The sequence below is a fragment of the Megalops cyprinoides genome, chromosome 16 (genome assembly GCF_013368585.1).
Source record: "Megalops cyprinoides isolate fMegCyp1 chromosome 16, fMegCyp1.pri, whole genome shotgun sequence".
Taxonomy (NCBI): domain Eukaryota; kingdom Metazoa; phylum Chordata; class Actinopteri; order Elopiformes; family Megalopidae; genus Megalops; species Megalops cyprinoides.
Window position 1 is genome coordinate 4,673,101 of NC_050598.1, and position 21,104 is coordinate 4,694,204.

General features: G+C 39.8%; 1 protein-coding gene across 1 annotated transcript in view; it reads right to left on the minus strand.

Moving 5' to 3' along the window:
* LOC118790866 (voltage-gated potassium channel subunit beta-3-like) overlaps positions 1–21,104 on the minus strand; it is a 45,275-nt gene that overhangs the window by 11,726 nt on the left and 12,445 nt on the right. Inside the window, exons 2-9 of the mRNA XM_036547972.1 lie at positions 19,663–19,706; positions 19,023–19,060; positions 18,676–18,755; positions 17,486–17,530; positions 17,065–17,109; positions 5,166–5,209; positions 3,246–3,332; positions 2,361–2,446 (exon numbers count right to left, since the gene is read on the minus strand). Coding sequence (XP_036403865.1) covers positions 2,361–2,446; positions 3,246–3,332; positions 5,166–5,209; positions 17,065–17,109; positions 17,486–17,530; positions 18,676–18,755; positions 19,023–19,060; positions 19,663–19,706 — 469 coding nt within the window. The remainder of the gene's footprint in view (positions 1–2,360; positions 2,447–3,245; positions 3,333–5,165; positions 5,210–17,064; positions 17,110–17,485; positions 17,531–18,675; positions 18,756–19,022; positions 19,061–19,662; positions 19,707–21,104) is intronic.

Sequence of the window (21,104 nt, forward strand, 5' to 3'; positions counted from 1 at the left end):
ATTAATAATTTATTGACCAAGAGAAAACCCAGATAGCAAGATGACATTAAAAAAATATTGATTTTCCATCTGAATCATCATTATGGTTGAGATTGAAATCTCAATGCTAAATAAATGTTGGATCACCATTAGGCTACAATACCGATGAAACCCGACAGTATATTAATGCTAATGACAGTGACGCTGGAATAACATTGATTTATAGTTGTCCTGATAATAATTGATTGAACACCGATCTCTAGTTGACTGTGTAACGACAATGATGCTGAAAAGTCATCGATTTATAATTGACCGGGAAATGACGTGATATTGAAAGACCGGGAAGTATGATCGAACAGTCATCGAATTATAGTTGACCGGGAGACCATCGTGTGGAAGACCAACGTACTGCACCCCACACATCTCATTTGTGAATCCATATCAGGTAGGCCTAAGCATGCATTTATTTATCTAATGTTTGAATGTTGAATTGCACCAAATTAAATATTCGTAAACGTTTACAGTTTATTTACATTGTCTAACATTATATGCAGTCATACATACATTCGTGCCTGTCACAGTGGTCATTAGGCTATTATAATTTAGACACTTCTAAAATGTTATTGAAACGTTACATCTGTCAAAGTTGTCAGATTTAGACAGCATAGACTAAGTTCACTCTACAGCTTCATAAACACCTACACTAAGCTAATTTAGTCAGCTAACCTTAGTTTACTGTAGGGTTTTATTATATTCGTGGTAGCTATAAATTATATTAAATATTTGGGATGTTTTATTGTCAAAATGTCAAGACTGAGAGATGCAGATGCGTTAAGTTAGCTTGCTAACGTTTAGCATTAGATGACGGGATAATGTTATGGATCAGTTGAGAGGAAGAGAGAGGCATGAATAGGCCTATATTTCGTAGACAACCCAAAATCTGAACAAAGATAAAATACACGCTATTTTCATGAATTACAGTCCTCAGTGCAGGATTATTTCTTCCGACGATAAAGTTAGCATTTTGATTTTATGCTAGCGAAATTATCCTATTAAGTTACTGATGGAGCTTGGATATTGTGCTATAAAGTCAGTATAAAATGGTATCGAACACTTTCCTATAGGTATTACCACTACTGTATTATTTTGATAGGCCTAATTATACACTTTGTACAATAACTTACGTGCTCAGTGCAGCGTTGTGCACTATTCCACTTCTAAGTGCAATTTCTGTTGAACCTTTTAGAATCTGAAATTTACAACTTTAGTTTTTTGCTTCTGTGTTTTCTGTTTTAGATGCCCTGGCTCAGCAAATGGGGGCAGGGGCAGTCTCTGAATTTGCCTTTGCCCAGGCAGTTCAGAAATGACTCCGCTACACTCCAGACCGGTTGGGTTGGGCTGGACGCCAGACTGCGCAGGAGTGATTTTGCAAAGAATGAAATTAAACTAAATAAACTTGTTTTAATAAACTTTAACTGATGTAAAGTTATTTATATATAGATAAAACCTAATGTTTAATAATATAGGGCTATAGATATATTTCATAACATTTATCCTGGCTGTAGATAAAGCAGGACAAATTTTTTCCACAATATTTTGAAGAATTAATAGTAATTTGATGTGGTTTAATACCAGTTGAAATACCATTGAAGTAACATGGCTTTTAACATTGACATTGGCTATGCTAGCTAGCTAACTTAAAGAGATGAGTCTTCATCATCCAGAGAGCCAATGTGCCACCTCTTCAGATGCTCGAGCATAACTGATGTGCTCCCATGCCAGCCAAGGTCAGGTTTGCAAATGTTGCAGTTCACAACCTTCTTAACAGCGATTTAACATTAGAAAATACAGCAAATGCTAACTGGAAATGATGAGAAACTTAATAACGCTAATGAAAACATTAAAAAAACCATGTAACGTAACAGGCGCACTACATAGCATAAAAAATAAGTTACGTGCGAAAGGGTTAATAGTGAAATGCTGCCACACTTTTGAGGTCTTTGGTCGTGAAGGTGTTGTCATTGCTATTGTTCACTCTAGTAAAGCAACGTAGCTCAGGCTACATGTTTGAGCATTCTGAGTCAACACGAAACACACACGCGATGATGTCACCAACTAATCGTCCATTAAATTTGTTGGCAACTAAGTTGGTCATCAATTTTAGTCAACTACGTCGATTATTCGTTGCACCCCTAGTATATAGACATAAAATTCATAGCAAGTTGTGTCCCCCCCAATATCAAACTCTCTCGTACGCCCTTGGTGTTGGGGAGGTAAAGGAGAGGACAGCTGGGGATAATGTAGCACAGTTTAGGGGCAGGGCTGGGTGGAGTATATGACCAGGGATCACAGCCTCATGTCAGTAAGCTCCGCCCACTTACCATGATCTCCATGGCGCTCCAGCGGGAGGTTCCCCAGTACATGGCCATTCCCTGGTTGATGACAAAGGTCATGGCCCGCACCACCTCTGCGAACACACACAGCATGCAGACACACGGACACTCTTACTGAGTGACCCCCTTAGTGGGGTAGCTGCAGACACACGGACACTCTTACTGAGTGACCCCCTTAGTGGGGTAGCTGAGTGCATGGCCGGCATGCACTCAGCTACCCCACTTGTTTGTTTATTTCAATTAATATTGTAATTTACATGGTGACTGACTGAAATCAATCTTCTTTCCTTTTTAAGCTCTCTTCCTTTGGAGAGCTACTTCATTTTTACTGTAGTCATTATAATCCTTTCACCTCTGTCTTAATTAACCCACTCTACTTAATTTGTTCCTCTCTCTTGTGCCTGGCCTCCAACCTCTTGACCTTGCTGCAAGTATCAGTACCCCTTTCCCATAATCCCCCACATTTCTCAGCCACTGTTTTTATGAACATCCTATACTCCATCAGTGTACTTTTTCAGACCCCACTGACTCAGCATCCAAGCTTGTCTCTGCTATTTATTCTCAGTGATTCTCAAAGACAGAAGAAGCGAATAAAGAGTTTACTGAGCTTGGATAAATGACCCTCATTTGATATTGTACATTGACTGGTACCATGGAAACCCTAGCAGCTGATAACCCATAATACACCTGAGTCTGCCCACTTCGCTGACTGATTGAATGATTGGCAGTATGACATTGGGACCAATACACACACAGACACAGACATAAACACATGTGCACACACTGCAAGCACACAATAACACACGCACACTCGTGTGCACACAGACACACACACACACACACACGCACACACACACAAGGGCAAGGGCTGACCTTCCATGGGGCTGTTGACGTCCGTCCGGTTGGCGAATACGATGTCCACGTACTCCAGCTGCAGCCGGGACAGGGAGCCCCTGAGGCCTGGGAACAGCAATGACATCATCACAATCATCACCACCCTCGTCCTCTGTGCGCAGCCGGTTTCCCACATCCTGCCACCCTCTCCCTCGTCCTCTATGCTCAACCACAGTTTCCCTCATCAATCTCTGTGTCCACAACAACAACATCGGTCCTCCTGCTGATACCATTCTAATATAATCACCTGCCTGGATAAGCTGTGCTAACACTGCACTTATTTTCACTGACTTCCTCAGACTATGCCCCCTTATGTTGAAGGATGTCATGGAAGACAATTTCAATTGCAACTCACATATCCTACAGGGTATGTTTTATTGCATGTCTGAATGTGTGCATTCATGTAAGGTGTTTGTGAGGGTGTGCAGCATGTCTGTATGTGGTCTGCTGCGTCCTGTATGTACCGATGTTCCTACTTTATGAAATGTGCTTGGAGCTCATGCTTTGGACTTTGGACTTGTCGCTCTGTACTTAATGTCTGCTAAATGGCAAAACATAAATGTGTATGACTGTCGCAGTTGGCCAGAGCTTAGAGTACGAGAGCTACAACCATAGAGATGGGATTGCCTCAGTAAATATCCAGTTGCATGAATGGGTTACATAAAAATGTCGCTCTGGACAAGAGTGCCTGCTAAATGACAATAATGTAAGGTAATATAAAGGGTTCATTATTTACAATTGCTGTGTCTTTGTACAGAACACATCTGTGGTGTGAGTGGCATGGGATATTTTAATATTAAAATGTTCCCTCCAGCTAAAGGGTGCCTTTCTTAATCAAATACAAATGAAAGGAGGAAAGCCTACACGCTGTTGGTCTGAGTCTGTTAAAGTCAGGCAGCATAATCCATCACTGCAAATAATGTTTAATGACAAATGGTGAGGCGATATGTGTGACGCATGCAAAAAGTTGCAGAAGAACATTGCCATGTCACGTCCCACCTCTGAGGCACTGATGTCAAGAGCCAATCAAATAAGAGCTGGTTTATTTATAATGAGGCTGAGTTTTGATGTGCTTTTTTTGGGGGGGGGGGGGGTGTTGAGGTTTGAATTTAAAGCGATCCCAATGCTAATGAGGAGGGCTCAGTCTGGATTGGGGAGAACACTCGGCGCCCACTGTTTTTGCCCACAGTGCTGTGTAGAGGACACTGTAAGAGAGAGGGAGAGAATGGCTCTTTAATTAGAGCAGGGTTGAGGTACTTTGGGCTCTGAGATAATTAGGTTACAGTCCCAAGGGGGCAGGATGGGGGGGGGGGGGGGGTGGAGTGTGATGCTGTATCGTTACAGTAGTCTAAAAGATGGGTTTTCACCTGGCCTGTGTCTGCTATAACTTGGCAGAACCAGGTGCCAGACACGTCCTGAACCAAGCTGATGAGCGGGGTGAGAGGTAAAGTCTGTGAAGGCACAGACTGTGAGGGCAGGAAGTGTGAGAGGGACTGTGGGGGATCTGCAGGGCAGGTGCTGGGTTCATGACTTTGTGTAGGCTAAAGTCTCACACCCCCCCGTGGGACAGCACAGTAGCTTCAAGCACAGACCTTCACCTCAGTTTGCTGATTTGTCCAGTGGTTAGACAAAGCACATATTAATGGGATACACACAAAGGATGGTGAATATATTAAATATATGCCTCTTTGCAGTGCAATGAATGGTGAATAATGATGATGATAATGCTAATGGTTACGCTACTAAGGCTAACGGTGATGATGATGATGATGATGATGATAATGTTAACAGTAATGGGAGTAAGGCTATTGATGATGATGATGGAAATGATGACGATGATAATGATGGTGATGAAGATGGTGGCTGTAAGGAGGTGGTATTTCAGCAATAGTGCTTTACCTTCAATGATGTGTTTCCTGGACAGGCCCCTCTCTGTTTCCGCCCTGCAAGGGAGCACAGGTATTGTCACAGCACAGTCCATATTCATAGAAGTGTGTGTGGGGGGGGGGGGGTCATCGCAATATGAACATGCGCGATAAACACATCGCAAAAGACTGCCTGAAACGCGATGAATAAGAGAAATCATTTTATTTACATGCGCCACGCAGTTACACTCAGCAGGCGAACATTTGACCTATCACAGGGCTACCCAATTTCGCTCCCTTTGTTTTGGCCCGCCATGAGCTATGCGCTCCTGCCGCCACATTCTTCCGGGTAAGATGACGTGCCCCTTAAAACTGATGTTCCACCAATGAGCGGAAAAGGGCAGGGGCGTAGCGAGCGCTGGTTGAATAGGAAATAAAAATGCACTAAAGAAGCGTGTATGGGAAGCCGTTTTAACATTTAATCAAACCACACTCCTATCTGCAATTACATTTTAGATATCCATAATAGCATTTCTCCTAGTAAAAATCACTAGTCAGAATGTTAATTAAAGATATCCACAATAACGTTCTTACTAGTAGAAATTGTATTTCAAGATACCTACAACTTTGATTGTACTAGTCAAAACTAAATTTAAGATATCTAAAAATCCTTAAAAAGTACAAGTGGCCATTTTAACATTTAATAGCTAGACTGGATATGTATTGCAGATATCTGTAATTCAATTCTTCCTGGTCAAAATGAACATTTCAGATAGCCACAATGACATTCTTCCTATCCAAAATTGTCATTTCAGACATCCACAACGTCATTCTTCCTAGGACAAATGACGTCACTTTTGCCATTCATGTGTATTGTTTATTTATTTATTTATTTATTTATTTTATTAACATACAACCAAACAATGTATAATTTATACAACAGAACAATGGGATACAAGTAACAAAAAATGACTATATGGACATCACAACATTAATTATAACAAAAACATTCAAAGCAAGTGGTAGGGGATTACACTTAAATTACAGAGAATTTTTTACAAATTACGAGAGTTTTTCTAGCTTTAGAATTTGAACAAAATTTCAACATTTCCAAATATATATTAAAGATGGCTTTGAAAATAATAAAGATTGGTTTTTGGTCAGAGAATTTGCTGGTGTGTATATGATATTTACCAAAAAGTAACAAAAGATTGATAAAGAACAATTTATCCTTATCAATAAGGTCATCCTTCTTTGCCCCAAACAGTATGTGCTCCTCCGTGATAAAAGTGCATAATTTTTTTTAAATTTTTTTTTATTTTAAAATTTTTTTCTGCTATACAAACATTGCCAGAACAGATGTATTAAAGTTTCTTCACAGTTTTTACAAAAACAGAAGCTAGTATCCAAATCTAGTTTATATTTAGCGAAGTTATAGAAGTAAGATTTCACTGGATAACATTTATGCATAATTTTTAAGGAAACTTCTTTCACTTTATTTGTTATTAAGTATTTTTTGGTAATAGCCAGGACCATTTCCAGTCCATGTTCTCATAAATGTTACTCCAGTAATATACTGCAGAAGACTTGGTAACAACATCTCTTAGAATTACATTTCTTACACATTTATTAGTAGCTTTACCACATAATAGTGAACATTCTGAATTTATGTAAATATTATTGGGATTTAAGGATGGCACTGTACAATCTTTTCCTTTTGGAGCTGATGACAAAAGCTTTATAGCACCACCTGGGATTGCATCAAACACTACTGCATAATATTTCCGTAACATATGGAGATCATATGCTTTGAGAAATTCTCCATATGAAAGTAGGTGACCTTCTGGATTAAGTAGTTGACTAACTAATAAAATTCCTTTATCAAACCAATTTTTATTAAAGAGAGTTTTATTCTTAAATCTAATGTCTTTGTTATTCCATACAAAGTAATTATGTGGTGAAAAAATGTGTTTATACAAAAGACACCAGCTTAATAACATTTGTTTATGAAACAGCGAGAGTTTCAGCGGAATTTTAGAGATATTGTAGTTACATGGTTACATGAGTGGGTATAAAAACCCAAAATGAAGATGGGTTTTTAAGCAAAACTTTAATCCATTTAATTTTAAAAGTGGTATTCAGAGTTGAAAAATTGAATGCGTTGATGCCACCACTGGAAGGTTTATTCATCAAAACACTTGTTTTAACATGGGTGTTGGGTCTTGTTTTTCCAAATGAAGTTAAAGATTAGTTCATCAACTTTAGTACAACATTCTATGGGTACATCTAGAGCTAGAGCAGTGTAAATGAACCTAGATAGACCTTCTACTTTAGATAATAAAGACCTTCCTGAGATAGATAAATCCCTTTGGAGCCATAGGTTAAATCTTTTCTCTATTGCTTTGATTAGAGGACTAAAATTCTCCATTGCTCTAGATTTCTGATCTGTCGTTATAATTACCCCTAGATATTTAACCTTTTTAACCAGTATTTTGAATAACCTATCATCTATACAAATTTTAATAGGAAGTAATTTACATTTTGCTATGTTTAAAAAAGTCCAGAGGCTTCAGAAAAAATGTTAACAGCATCTTAATGTGTTGTTTGTCCTTAAGAAAGAGTGTGGTATCGTCTGCTAGTTGAGTGATATAAATGGTTCTGCCTGCAACTGATATACCCTCAATATTGCTATTTTTAATATGAATTAGGAAAGTTTGCATAACAAGCAGAAAAAGATATGGTGATGCAGGGCACCCTTGTCAAAGGCCCCTTTTAATATAAAATCTTTTGGAAGTACCATGTGACAGTTTGATAGAACTTTATATAATAATAGCAATAGTTCTAATTGCATTTATAAAGGCTCTCCCAAAACAAAAAAGACTCAAAGTTTTAAAAATAATGTAATGTTCTATGGTATCAAAGGCCTTGTAAAAGTCCAAAAAAAGAATAAAACCCTCATCTTCTATAAGATCTGAGTAATCTACAATATCTAATACCAGTTTTATGTTGTTAGTTATATGTCTGCCTGTCATAAATTTCAGGGCTCAGGCAGGGATTCAGGTGCAGACAGAGGCGGAGGTATTTATTACAGTCCACAGGGGTAGTCCAAAAAACGGGGTCAAACAGGCGATGTCAAAAAACCAGGAAGGCACAGCAAATAGTACAAAGTTGGATACGAAAAGCGAGGTCGAGAAACAGGCAGGGTAAACAAAACAGGCAGGCATGGGACAGAATTGGATCTAAAGTCGTGGTCAGGAAACAGGCAAGATCAAAAACCAGGTGGGCAAAATGTTAACACAAGAGATTGCTGGTTGCAACACAGAATAACTGGGACAAACTGGCAACGAGCTAGGAAACAGACAGGGTATAATTGCACGCGCTAACAAGCAAACAAGACTCAGGTGAACAAGCGGGCAGGTGAAACACATGAACAATCAAGCCACAGGCGGAGAAACAAGGGGCGGGGCAGGCAAATGAGAGCACAGAAAACAAAAGCACATGGCCAGGAAAACAAAAACAAACCGGCAACGAAGCCGCAGAACTGACAATAAAACCAGACTGAATTTCTTCTATTATTTCATTGAGAGTTTCCTTAATCCTTTTAGCTAGACATGTGACTATTATCTTGAAATCGTTTTGAAGCATGGAAATAGGTTGCCAATTATCAAGCGATAATTTATCTTTTTGTGGTTTTGGTATTAAATGTATAAGGCCTTGAGTCGTGGTAGGGGGAAGACTTCCATTCTTTATACTTTCTAAAAATACATTCTGTAAAAATGGTGATATTTCTTTAGCAAATCTTTTGTAAAATTCCGACGTTAGTCCGTCAACACCTGGACTCTTGTTGTATTTGAGTTTACCAATGGCATCTTCAGTTTATTTTACAGTAATCGGCGAGTCACATGCGTTAAGGCTATCTCTACTATTTTTTTAACATCAGTTATTGTATTCATTAATTGTTCTATTGTTGTAATTGATGAATTTGAATCATAGAGAGATTTGTAGAAATTTTCACAGATGGTTGATATTTCGTAAGGGTTCTGAGTTACAGAGTCACCCATTTTCAATTTTGTTATACAATAATTTTTCTGATGGTGTTTTTCTAATTAAAAAAGATAACTTGAATTTTGTTCTCCCCCTTCCAACCATTTTCTTTTGGAACGTACAAAGGCTCCTTTTGCTTTATGAATATATATATTGTCAAGCTTGATCTGCCAGTTTTACTTCATCTTTGTCACACCCAGTCAGCCAGCTCAGCCACACCCAGTTCAACCCACTCAGCCAAACCAGCCACGCCCAGTTCAGCCTGGCTCAACCACTCAAGCACACCTGTAACCCATTCTTCAATCAAGCCCTGGCTACTTAAGGACTAAGTTCAGTTACCTCTTTTTGAGGTATTGTTCCTGCAACACTACTGAGCCTGGTCTCTGTTAGTCTCCTGTGGTTTTTTTTCCTCCCTTTGCCTATTCTTTGGACCTCAGTAGTGGTTTTGGATTTTTTTTTTCGTTTTTCATTTTTTCCATTTTCTCCCCAATTTGGAATGGCTAATTCCCTGAATTTTTCAAATGCCCAATTTGTCATTGATGTTCGGTCCCATTGCACAACCCCCACTGTCAATCTGGGAGAGCGTGGACAAGCACGTGCCCTCCTCCGAGAAGCGTGATGTCAGCCGCTTAGCCACAAGCTAAGCTGGCACAGAGATGAGTCGGAAGAAGACATTTCATATGCAGCTTTGGCACGTGGACCACAGGTGCCTGATCGACCAGCAGGGGTTGCTGTTGCTAATGGGACCGAAGCCCCTGCCGACGTACCCACCCCTATCCCTGGCGGAACGAAGCCAATGTGTTCCGCCTGTGAGCTCCCAGTCACTGTTGGCTAGTAACACAGTTGGGATTGAACCCGGGTCTTCAGTGTTCAGTCTACACTCGGAACAAGTGCTTTTACTGACTGAGCCACTCGGGAGCCCAGATTTGGATTTTTGTATTGCTGCTTCCCGGTGCAGACCTGTTTTGTCCCAGACCACGACTTTGGATTCTGTTATTAAAGACCATTCACCGCACCGCACAGACACAACTATTTCTAGCAAGATTATCTTATGCTCTGAAAGGGGAGCAGGTAAAATATCAACTCTATGGATGGAGCGCTCCATGTTCTCAAATTAGGCAAAAATCTACACGTTATTTCAGAGAACCCATTTTGTTCATCCATGTGAATTCTATCTCATTGGGATTTGAGTCTCCATATCTATTAAGTCTAGCCTTTACATAAGGTTTATCATTGTAATATTGGAGGCTGCATTTGATTTGACAGGCCATCTGTCAATACCGTCATTCAAAGTGAGATTAAAGTCACCTCCCAACATTACTTTCATTTTTGTGCGTTTCCCTAGTATATAATCAATTTTGTTTAAGATTTCAATGAATTCTATGTTTTCTTTTTTATTATACCCATAGATGTTACCAAGTAAATACAACTCCTCATTCAGTGAAATAACCAAAAAGTGAGTGGCCATATTGATCTGATAATGAAAAGAAAATTTCCCCACTGAACCTATGCCTTAATGTTAAAACACCTGCAGAGTGATTTGAGCCATGAGAGAACCATATTTCCTCACCCCACTGAGCTTTCCAGAAATTGGAATCTTTTGACCCTGAATGTGTTTCCTGTATAAAACATGTCTGCTTTTAAACTCTTTGCATACAAAAATTGCTTTCCTTTTTGTCTTGTCTCTTAATCCCCTAGCATTAAATGAAATAATGGACAAGGAAGAAATGATGAATACAAAAGAGACAGTAAATGACTTTAGAACAGCTTATAACCCTGAGCAATGGCAAATAATATCCTAAACTGACACTGTCCTGATAAAAACACAATTCTTAGACGTTAGCAGCTTAATAAACTGAAGCTGTAAAACCTTTATATGTATAAACCTTATACCAGAACATTGTAGACTCAAGTAACTAGCCAAATAAAACTAAATGTTGGCTTTGAAAAGGTAGGTTGCATTGACCTGAAGTACTTATAACATAGCCCTTTACAAGAATGTTGTAACCAGCAAAGAGAGTATGGGCTATCACAATTTTTTTTCAGAATTTACCAACCAATGTAATCAAAGTTCATCTATTGAGGGTGGGGAGTGGATCTCCTTTCTTCTCTCACCGTTTTAATGAAAGCTCTGGGACCAATAAAGTAGGCTGTCTTGCCATCTTTCCTCGCCTTCTCCACTAAAGGCCACAGCAGGTTGCATCTCGCTTGATCCTCTGGGGAAAAGTCTTCCTTGAAGCATAGCTTCTTTTCACGTAGATATGACGACTGTTTTGCGGCTTTCAAAACAGAGTCACAGTAATGACGCATTGAGAACTGTATTATAGTGCCTCTTGGGCAGCCGTCTTGGTGTGATTTCCCGAGCTGATGAACACTGTCGATCACTTCGGGTAGCTTCAGGGCTGGATGAACAACAGGGCTAAGGGGGGGCTTAAGCCCCAGGGCCCGCAGGCTGGCAGGGACCTGGTTGACAGTGGGAGTAACCCTACGTCAGTTTGGTAGCCTATAAATTTGCAGCCCCTTCGTTGTTCATGTAAAGGATATAAATAAGGAGACAATGAGATGATTAGACAAATTGTCTGGTTGTTTTTATTTATGGTCCAATACAATTCCTTCTTTTCAAATTCAGTGATGACGTGTAGGCTAGTTGTTGCACCTTTTGCGCCTAATTTCAAACATTTGGTATAGCCAGCTGTATTCCCGTTTGAACATCCAATAAAATGTCCAAAAAAAGCAACAGTGGATACACAAAAAGGAAGTTAAAGGCCGAAAAACAGAGCTGAAAGATAAAATATCCAGACTGACACAGTATTTTAGCCTCAAAATAGCAGAAGCACAAGCGTCTGTTCAAACAGGAGAGGCCGGGACAGGTATCTCCATCCCCCCAGGTAACTAAGCCTTTCGCATGTAACTTATTTTTATGCTATGTAGCACGTGTGTTATATGACATGATTCGTTTTGTTTTCATTAGCGTTATTAAGCTTCTCATAGCTTTCAGTTAGTATTTGCTATATTTTTTAACGTTAAATCACTGTTTCCTCAAAGCTAAAATTAGCTAGAATTTCTTCAATCTACTTTTTTCAATCTAATTGCACTGGTTTTATCATACGTGCTAAATGGCAAATCACACCGGTGTGACCTTACGTGCGAAAGGGCTAAGATTGTATATCTGCCAGTTAGATGCACATTTGACTGTAATTATACAAAACTGCCTGGGTTATTGATTAGCACATCTTTACCTCATCCCACAGCCTCATGTTTGTGAAAATGTAACTTTGCTTCATTTCAGTTTATTAATAACACGATGTATAGCTAGCTGGTCTACGGCAATATCCGACTGGCATCCAGTAGCGAGTTAGCATTGGGGAATCTAAAATCAATGTAGTAATCTAGCTAGCTGGACAAACAAGTAGCCTAAGAAGTGTTGTTAAGTGTATGTTATAGTTGTGCCATGGTTTCATGTACATTTAGCCTTGATTTTGTCCTTGTCTCAGGTTAGAAATAATTGTTTTCATAAAATAAATTGTTAACTAATTAATCATACCTACTCATCTTAATATTGTTGTGTCTTCAACTAAGATTAAAGGTACAGTCCTCGAATCTGGCAAAAGGTTGTTGATAATTGAGCTCAACAGCCAATCAAATTACACCCCTCCCTTCCATGCTCCTGAAGCAACATCTTGATTGGCTGGAATAGTGTATGGCTCGGTCCGAGCCACTTTGTCTTCCATTTAAAAAGCCAAGACCTGAGAGCCTGAAAATATTGCGTGATAATTTTGAGGGGGCCGTTTGATTAGGTGTAGCCCCAGGGCCCTTTGTGTTCTTAATCTGGCCCTGGGTATCTTGCTGCTACAATCTGGCACCATCTCTTGGCAGATAGCCTCTCTGAAAGAAAGTAATATCTATCTTCCCTGTTTTCTTCAGCCAGGCCGAATAAACGCAGATCCCAGCACCTTTTATAACGTGAGAGCTCTAGGATTTTGTTTTACATTTCCAGTATCTTCTGTTCATTGTTACCCACTCTGGTAACCGTTTATGTCATTTTCCCTTTCAAGTCTTTCAACTCAGAGTAGTTAAATTTGACTGAATCTTTCAGATTTTTAGTCCCCTCCTGCAAACCATTGGCTCTTTCATTTATCACAACTGTAAGAGTAGCAATAATGTTTTGTGCAATATCTTCGTCTTCAAACATCTTCCTGTTTTTGCTGACGGGAGTCTTTGTTGGAGATTCAGAAATAGCGGTTGATTTGCGCTTGCTAGCTTTGTTAGACGCCATGGGTAAAAAATTTCTTTGTTCATTCAAATTACGATTATTGATCAAAGTAAAGGCTTGCTGTTAGACTGTAATGCCGGGTTCAGACTACACAATTTCAGCCCGATTTTGCCGTACCCGACAAATTTCTAGCATTGGGCCCAAATGTGAACATTGTAACAATGGGAACGACGCTGAACGACGAATGGGTCTTGTAATGTGACATAGGCCTAATCGACGAACAGCGATGTGGCGTCTGGGACGCCCCATGGCACCTCGACGAATAGTCTAGCATTTCAGAATTTTTTGAGAATCTCCCACGACATGTTCTGAAGTTGACCAATAGGATGACAGAGTGCTCTCTACAAACATGGAAATTAGGAATAGTAACAGTATATTATTGTTAAACGTCGGTAATATTATTTTAATTATGGTTACACATAAAGTGTTACAGTAACTGCCAGTTGCATGGAGTTATAGTAATAACAGTAATCAGTATTATTATCCAGTCATATTTTTTGAACTTGCAACTACATTTACACTAGTTGTAGAAATTGTGTACTAGAGACAACAAGGCACATTCTGTATCTGCGATTTAGGAGCTGATAGCAAATTCTCCGGTGTAATGTTAATGCGAACTCAGCAGCAACAACACACATAGCGCTTCTCTAGCCATGATTGACACTTTCTTGACCCGCCTCCCCGACAAAACGCAAGGACGTGAACGATGGTTGGTCGGGGTCAAACTTGTAGTGTTGCCAGTCTCCCGACCAAGACGAGGCACCATTTTATGCTATTATGAATGCCTAGTCTGACATGGTGACCGTCATGAAAGACAAAAAAATCGTGTAGTCTGAACCCGGCATAAAACAAACTAACAAACCTTTGTGACAAGTTGCAGACTTCAGAAAACCGAAATGAGCTGTTATCTCTGGAAAAAAAAATCAGGAGAGTTTTCTATGATATGGTGATTACGACGCCATCTTGGCCACCCATTTATGTGTATTGGGCTTTCAATTTCAGATGTCCACAATGTCAATCTTCCTATCCAGAATGAACATTCTGGATGTCTGCAATACACTTCTTACTAGGGAAAACTCCCATTTCAGATATCTACAATCCAGTTTTTACTAGTTATAACTGAAGTGAGCCATTTTGGCATTTATTATTATCTTTTTGGATATCCAGAATTGCATTCTTACTAGTAAAAAAAAGTCTCTTTCTCCAGTACGTTTCCCTGTCGTCGTCAGTCTAGCTATTAAATGTTAAAACGGTTTGTCATACGATCTAAAGTCGACGTTCTGTCCCTTTCCCGGTCCATTCTTTTCTGAATCCCACTAAAGCAGTGGTTCTCAACCGGTGTGCTGTGGAATTTTAAGGAACCCGATGCATTTTTATATAGGCTAGGTGTGTGTGCACTTATACTCTGTGAAAAAACTGATGTTTTATATTGTGCTATTAACCCTTTAGCACATAACTTATGTTTATGCTATGTAGCGGGCATGTTACGTTAGCCTACATGGTTTGTTATGTTTTCATTAACGTTATTAAGCTTCTCATAATTTTCAGTTAACATTTGCTATATTTTTTAATGTTAAATAGCTGTTTCCTCAAAGCTAAAATTAGCTAGAATTTTTCCAATCTAGTGTTCTAATCGCACCAGTTTTAGCATACATGCGAAAGGGTTAATGGAGTAATGTTTTGTTTTATTTATTTTATTTTATGTTGCTCTTCATTATGTCGGACAAGTTGTTGCTCCAATGCACTTCAATGCATTTTTAATAAATTATACGATTGCCTGTCTGATTTAACTAGCCTATCTGTTTGATAATTATTTGACAGTCTGCTGTAGTGCATTATGGGTCAAATCTCGCTGTGACATTATAGCCTATCATAATGTGTGTGACATTCTTCGTAATTGATAACCAACTTTAAATTGGTGTGCCTTGACATTCTGATTTGAACATTGATGTGCCTTAACTCCAGAAAGGTTTAAAACAGAGCAGTGTTTCTCAACCCTTTCCTGGAGTACTCCCTGCCCTGCATGTTTTAGATCTCTCCCTGCTCCAACACAGCTGATTCAAATGATCAACTCGTTATGAACTCCTGAAGCTGCTTAATAACAAACTGATCATTTGAATCAGCTGTGTTGGAACAGGGAGAGATCTAAAACATGCAGGGCAGGGGGTACTCCAGGAGAGGGTTGAGAAACACTGCCCTAGAGAATCCCGCTAAAACGTCTTGTGATAGTAGCCGGCAAGAATGTGTTTGTTACACGTCAAAACACTGCGTCAAAAGTCACAGTTACATTCATTCTACATCAATTACAATTTCAGATGTCTAAAACTGCATTCTGGATAGGAAGAATTACAATTATGGAGATCCACAATATTTATACGGATGTCCACAATTGTATTTGTCCTAGTAAAACTGCAGTTGTACATATCCGTAATGACATTTTTACTAGAACTGAATTGTAGATATAAGAAATGGGAGTTTTTCCTAGTAAGAATTCTATTGCAGACAGTCAGAATGTTCATTCTGGATAGGAAATCTGAAATTTTCATTTTGACTAGGAAGAATTGAATTACGGATATCTGCAATAGGGTCTACATATCCAGTCTAGCTATTAAATGTTAAAACGGCTTGCCATAAGCTGTGTTTGTGATAAACTACTGTCGGCCTTTTCGAGAGGGTTGCCAGTCTGATTTCAAGTGACGTCACATAAAAAGCTGAAATCAATTAAAACACCACTCTGCCAAGTGTTTGCTTACAATAAACTGCTAACCGTGGAAACAAACCGTAGCTATTTCTGCGCAGGAGCGATGAAATTGATGAAAACGCATGTTTTATTTTGTTAAGTTGACGCGATCTCAGTAAGGAAACCAAACTATTGCCATTTCAGTCACACAAGTCAGTGCGAAATCACTACTAATAAAAAATAGAAAAAATAATTATGCCAAACCTGGCAGCCTGGGTAATCATATTCTGTTGCATTTTTCAACCAATACTCTGTTGTTGGTGTTATTAGTTACCCTACGCTACTATAAAACGAAATTACCAAATCGTTCCGAGTGACCCTGTGAATGAGAAGCTAAGTTGCGTTTTGATATTGTGGCTCACTAGCTACCATATGGCGGCATTTTGTGATGATGTGTAACTCAAACTTTGCTCAATGTAAACTTAAGATACAAGATTTGTTATTCAGTGTTGTCACTATGATGTTTAACTTTATATTTTTGTCAATTTTTCAAGCTGAAGTCAAATTTCAACTCTTGATTACAATGGTGGACAATACAGCTGTTTTCAACTTAATTTTCTAAAGCACCTTGAGTTGCATGCATTTTCTGTCAGAAAGGTGTCTTTCCTTTTAAATATGTTTATGCTCCCAAAAAGAAGTACATGGATGTTTTATGTTTTTGACAATCGTCTCTGCAAATGATTAAAATTACTGTAAAGCAGATTAAAGAGTAATGTTATAATAATTTTATTATTTTGAAATATTTGTTTATTTATCGCAAGTCATATCTTAATATTGAACAATGTTATCGCACATTGCAGATTTTCCTCATATCATGCAGGCCTAGTGTTATCCATGTGGTGTTACAAGACGTGCTGGTAAAAACAGGATACTTACTGGCCTCCCCAATAGATCTTAGTGGTCACCACAAAACTGGATCGTCTGAGTTAAACCAGTGAAAGAGAGGGAGAAAGAGACAGAGAGATTAACTAAAGAGCTCACCAATATTGTGTCTGGTAATGACTTCTAGATTTACAGCCATCATTATTGTATTTATATTGCTGAAGATGAGTGTATGTTCATTGATTTAAACACACACACACACACACACACACTTTGGTAGTATTCACCGAATGTTTTTCATGGCAGTAAAGCACACTGAAATGAATGGAAATGAAATTCAGAGTGAGACAGGGGAGGGGTGTGGAAAAGCGTCCACCAATTATTTACAGTGGTTTGGCACTGCTGCCGTCATCACGAAAATCAGGGATGCAGAAAGATGGATCGACAGGAAACTATAAATATATGAGAGACACACCTCCATCCTTTCTTCTTAATGATGTTTCCCAGGGTGATTTCGGCCCTGGGGGGGGGAGAGAGAGAGAGAGAGAGAGAGAGAGAGAGAGAGAGAGAGAGGGAGAGAGAGGGAGGGAGGGGGAGAGAGAGAGGGGGGGGGAGAGGGAGAGGGAGAGAGAGAGAGAGAGAGAGGCGCCACAGTAAAATCCCCATCGTTATTGCAGAGGAAGAGCAAACAGCAAACCTGGCAGCTAAGCCTGCATCAGCTTGCCATGACTTGAGTGACAGTGTGTAGACATCTCAAAGCAACATTCCCAAGATTGCTATGTCCCTTAGTTTAGGCTGGTTTTATTGTATATATATTACATTTTTTTTGTTGTCATTATGTATTTATATGTAGCATTAGAATTTGCTCTTTATTTATAATTTATAATATAAAAATATTATTTTACCACATTTGTATCAGTATATAAAATCTTGTGTATTGTTCCATACATCCTGTATATGTAAGCATGTTTTGGCCGTGTTTCCCGTTGTAAATCTATGCCAGTAAAACACAGGGGGATCCTTGAACGAAAGAGAAAAAACTAGTATGTTGAAAACTGTAAAATACTAAGCAACATTACAAAACAAACTTAAACCCTATCTATTACTTAATATTTCCTTTCCTTTCTCCTTCTCTAATTCACCAATTCAAAGTGCACAGATGCACAATTCCTTTTACACAGTGAAAAAAACATTCAGAAATGAGGAAGCTGCATTTTAATATATTTCCTTAATCAGGGACATTTTCTTTTTCATGTCGAATGATGACAAGCTGCTAGTTCTGTTTGGGGAAGGACCAACAGCCCCAATCACAGAGTAGTATATCTCAGACTGTCACAGCCTGAGGGACAGTGCATAGCTGACTGGTGCTGACTGATAACTAAAAAAATGACTGCACTGACATATATGTGAATCAACAATATCACTGAATAGATTCCATCTAATTATATACATTTTTCACAATGTTGTAACTTCACTGTCACAATTATCATTTATATGAAAATTACATTGCTCATGCTTTATGTAGGTTCATTGGTTTGACTGTACGTGTTTGCCTTTTTGTAGAAATTATACTACATGAATACATAATTGCTCGGTCAGTGTGCGTTATACAGTGCTGTGAGAGTGTTCACGTGATCCGGCACAGCTGACTGGCGAAGCGCTCACCTCCCTGAAGCGTACACCTCCGCCGTGTCAAACAGGTTCACGCCGTTTTCATACGCGATGGTCATCAGGTTCTCAGCCATCTGAGAAAGACAAGCAGCACTGAGACACTGACACACTGAGGAAACCAAGACTTTTAGTGACAAAGACTGTGAGACACCAGTCGACCGAATGTTGAACATGTCATTACATGTGGATATGCAAAGACTCTGAGGAAATGAGGGTTCATTGAGACTTTGAGATGCACAGAGAGACAGAGAGACACTGAGATTTAGGCACACTGATTCAGAGACACAGAGAGAGAGATTGTATGAGAGATTTTCAGTACTGCCAGTGCTAGATGAACTCACCTCATCTGAGATTTGTGATCCAAAGGTCACCCAGGTTCCTGAGAACAGAAAGGAAAAATGCACAACTGTCTTAACATCAAAGACCCTCAAACAAACACACACACACACTTATACACACAATTGCTGACACGTGAACACATACAGTGCCTTGCAAAAATATTCAAACCTTTGACTAATTGTAACATTTTACTTAATTACAAATGATACACAGAAATTTTGTACTGTGTGATACAATCACACAGTCATTGCTCTCTACCACGTGCTGGGTCTGACATGCAGGACACAATAACCCTATAATCCTTACAACATGTCTCTGTATGTATATATAGACAGAGTAAGGTACAGTGCTGCTAGACCCTGGATGCTGGAGTGTGGAGGTCGCTAAGGACAGAGGACTGGCATCCTGAGCTCATTCTTACTCCCCAATGACAGGCGAACTTAATCTGTGACGCTCGACCGCTAATCCAGATGTATTATCGAATGTGTAACAATGTGAAACACAAGTCGCCCCGACCGATCAGAGTAAACAGAGGAGTTTAATCTCCTGCGGTGGGTGGGTCTGGTGTCCGGCCGTGCATCCCGTACTCAGGGGCCCCTGCAGAGGGGTGCGCTATGCAGCGTAACCTGGTGCAGTACTCACCCAGCCCCAGGCATGAAACCCTTAGGCCCGACTTCCCCAGGTTCCTGTAACACACGGAGAGGGATGGGGGGGTTAATTCAGACGCACCTACCTTTACAGAATCCAGCCTGACCCAACCAATCACAGATTCAACAACCAGAGCATGGTTGGCACTTTGATGGGAGGCTCCTGGGGAAACCAGGTAGCTGTTTGCAGTAAAATCCAGCACTCTCCTTGCCATGATGTAGAGCACTGTGCTGTAGAGAGTCCCAGGATGAACTGAGGTTCTGACACACTACATTCATGAAAGGCCCCATGGCACTTATTGCAAAGAGTCAGGGTCTTCACCCCACTGTCTATCAAATTCCAAAAGTGGCCACCTAATCGCCCCTGCTGCAGCTGACTGACTACGTTCATGACCAGCCCTAATTTTTCTACATCCCACGTTTAAAGGTTTTTTTCACACTCATGGTCAAATAAAGGTGAACTAAATAAATAAAGAGAGATCCTAACCCTAACCCTAATTATTATTTTCACTTGTAATCATTTATTCTTATAAAGCAAAAGGATATATTTATATACATGACGGACAAATACATTGTCATATAGATACATTTCATTATTATCATTTAGCAGCCACTCTCACCCAGAGCACCTTACACTTATTACAATGTTAACATCTTATCCATTTAGACAACTTATTTACTGAGGCATTTCTGTAATAAGTACCTTACCCATGAGCACAGGAGCAGTGCCCCAGCAGGCAATCAAACAAGCAACCTTTTGGTTATGAGCCGTGTTCCTTACCACTATGCTACAGTGCCACCCTGTCACTGATGTCAACAGACACACAAATAAATAAACAAATAGATAGCCAGACAGACAGATGTAGACACAGTACACAGATGATAGATAGATAGATAGATAGATAGGTTGACTGACTCATATAGGTGTGTAGATAGGTATATAGCCAGATAACAAACAGCTAGCCTAAACACATCCACTGTGGTACATAACTCCTGTTGAGACCACAGATCTGTCCAATTTGCCACTGTGCCTCTGATGCCATCTGACACTGTCCCCTTCACTTTTAAAACTAGAGGCCTGCTGTCCTCTTTCCTTCACCCTCTGAACACAAGCATCAATCCCTCTTGGTCAGAGCCAGCGCACATCTTAGGATGAAAATGTTTGACATTCGCTGTGCTTTTGTAGGCCTAGATGGCTGCTGGCGAGCATACAGTGAGCACCAGATGGCCAAACTGAAAAGCGAAGACTGCGGAAACGGGCAGGGGGACAGCTGCACTAGTGATGAGTCACCCGTCTGCGGCCTAGCTATCGTGCAGACCTTCAGCCTGTCATGGGACTACAGACAAACTATTAGCATCGCCTCTTAGCATGCGCTACCTCCATCTGACTCTAGGGGGTGCTGAGCCCAATGTGCCAAACGCTAAACCTCCATGAAG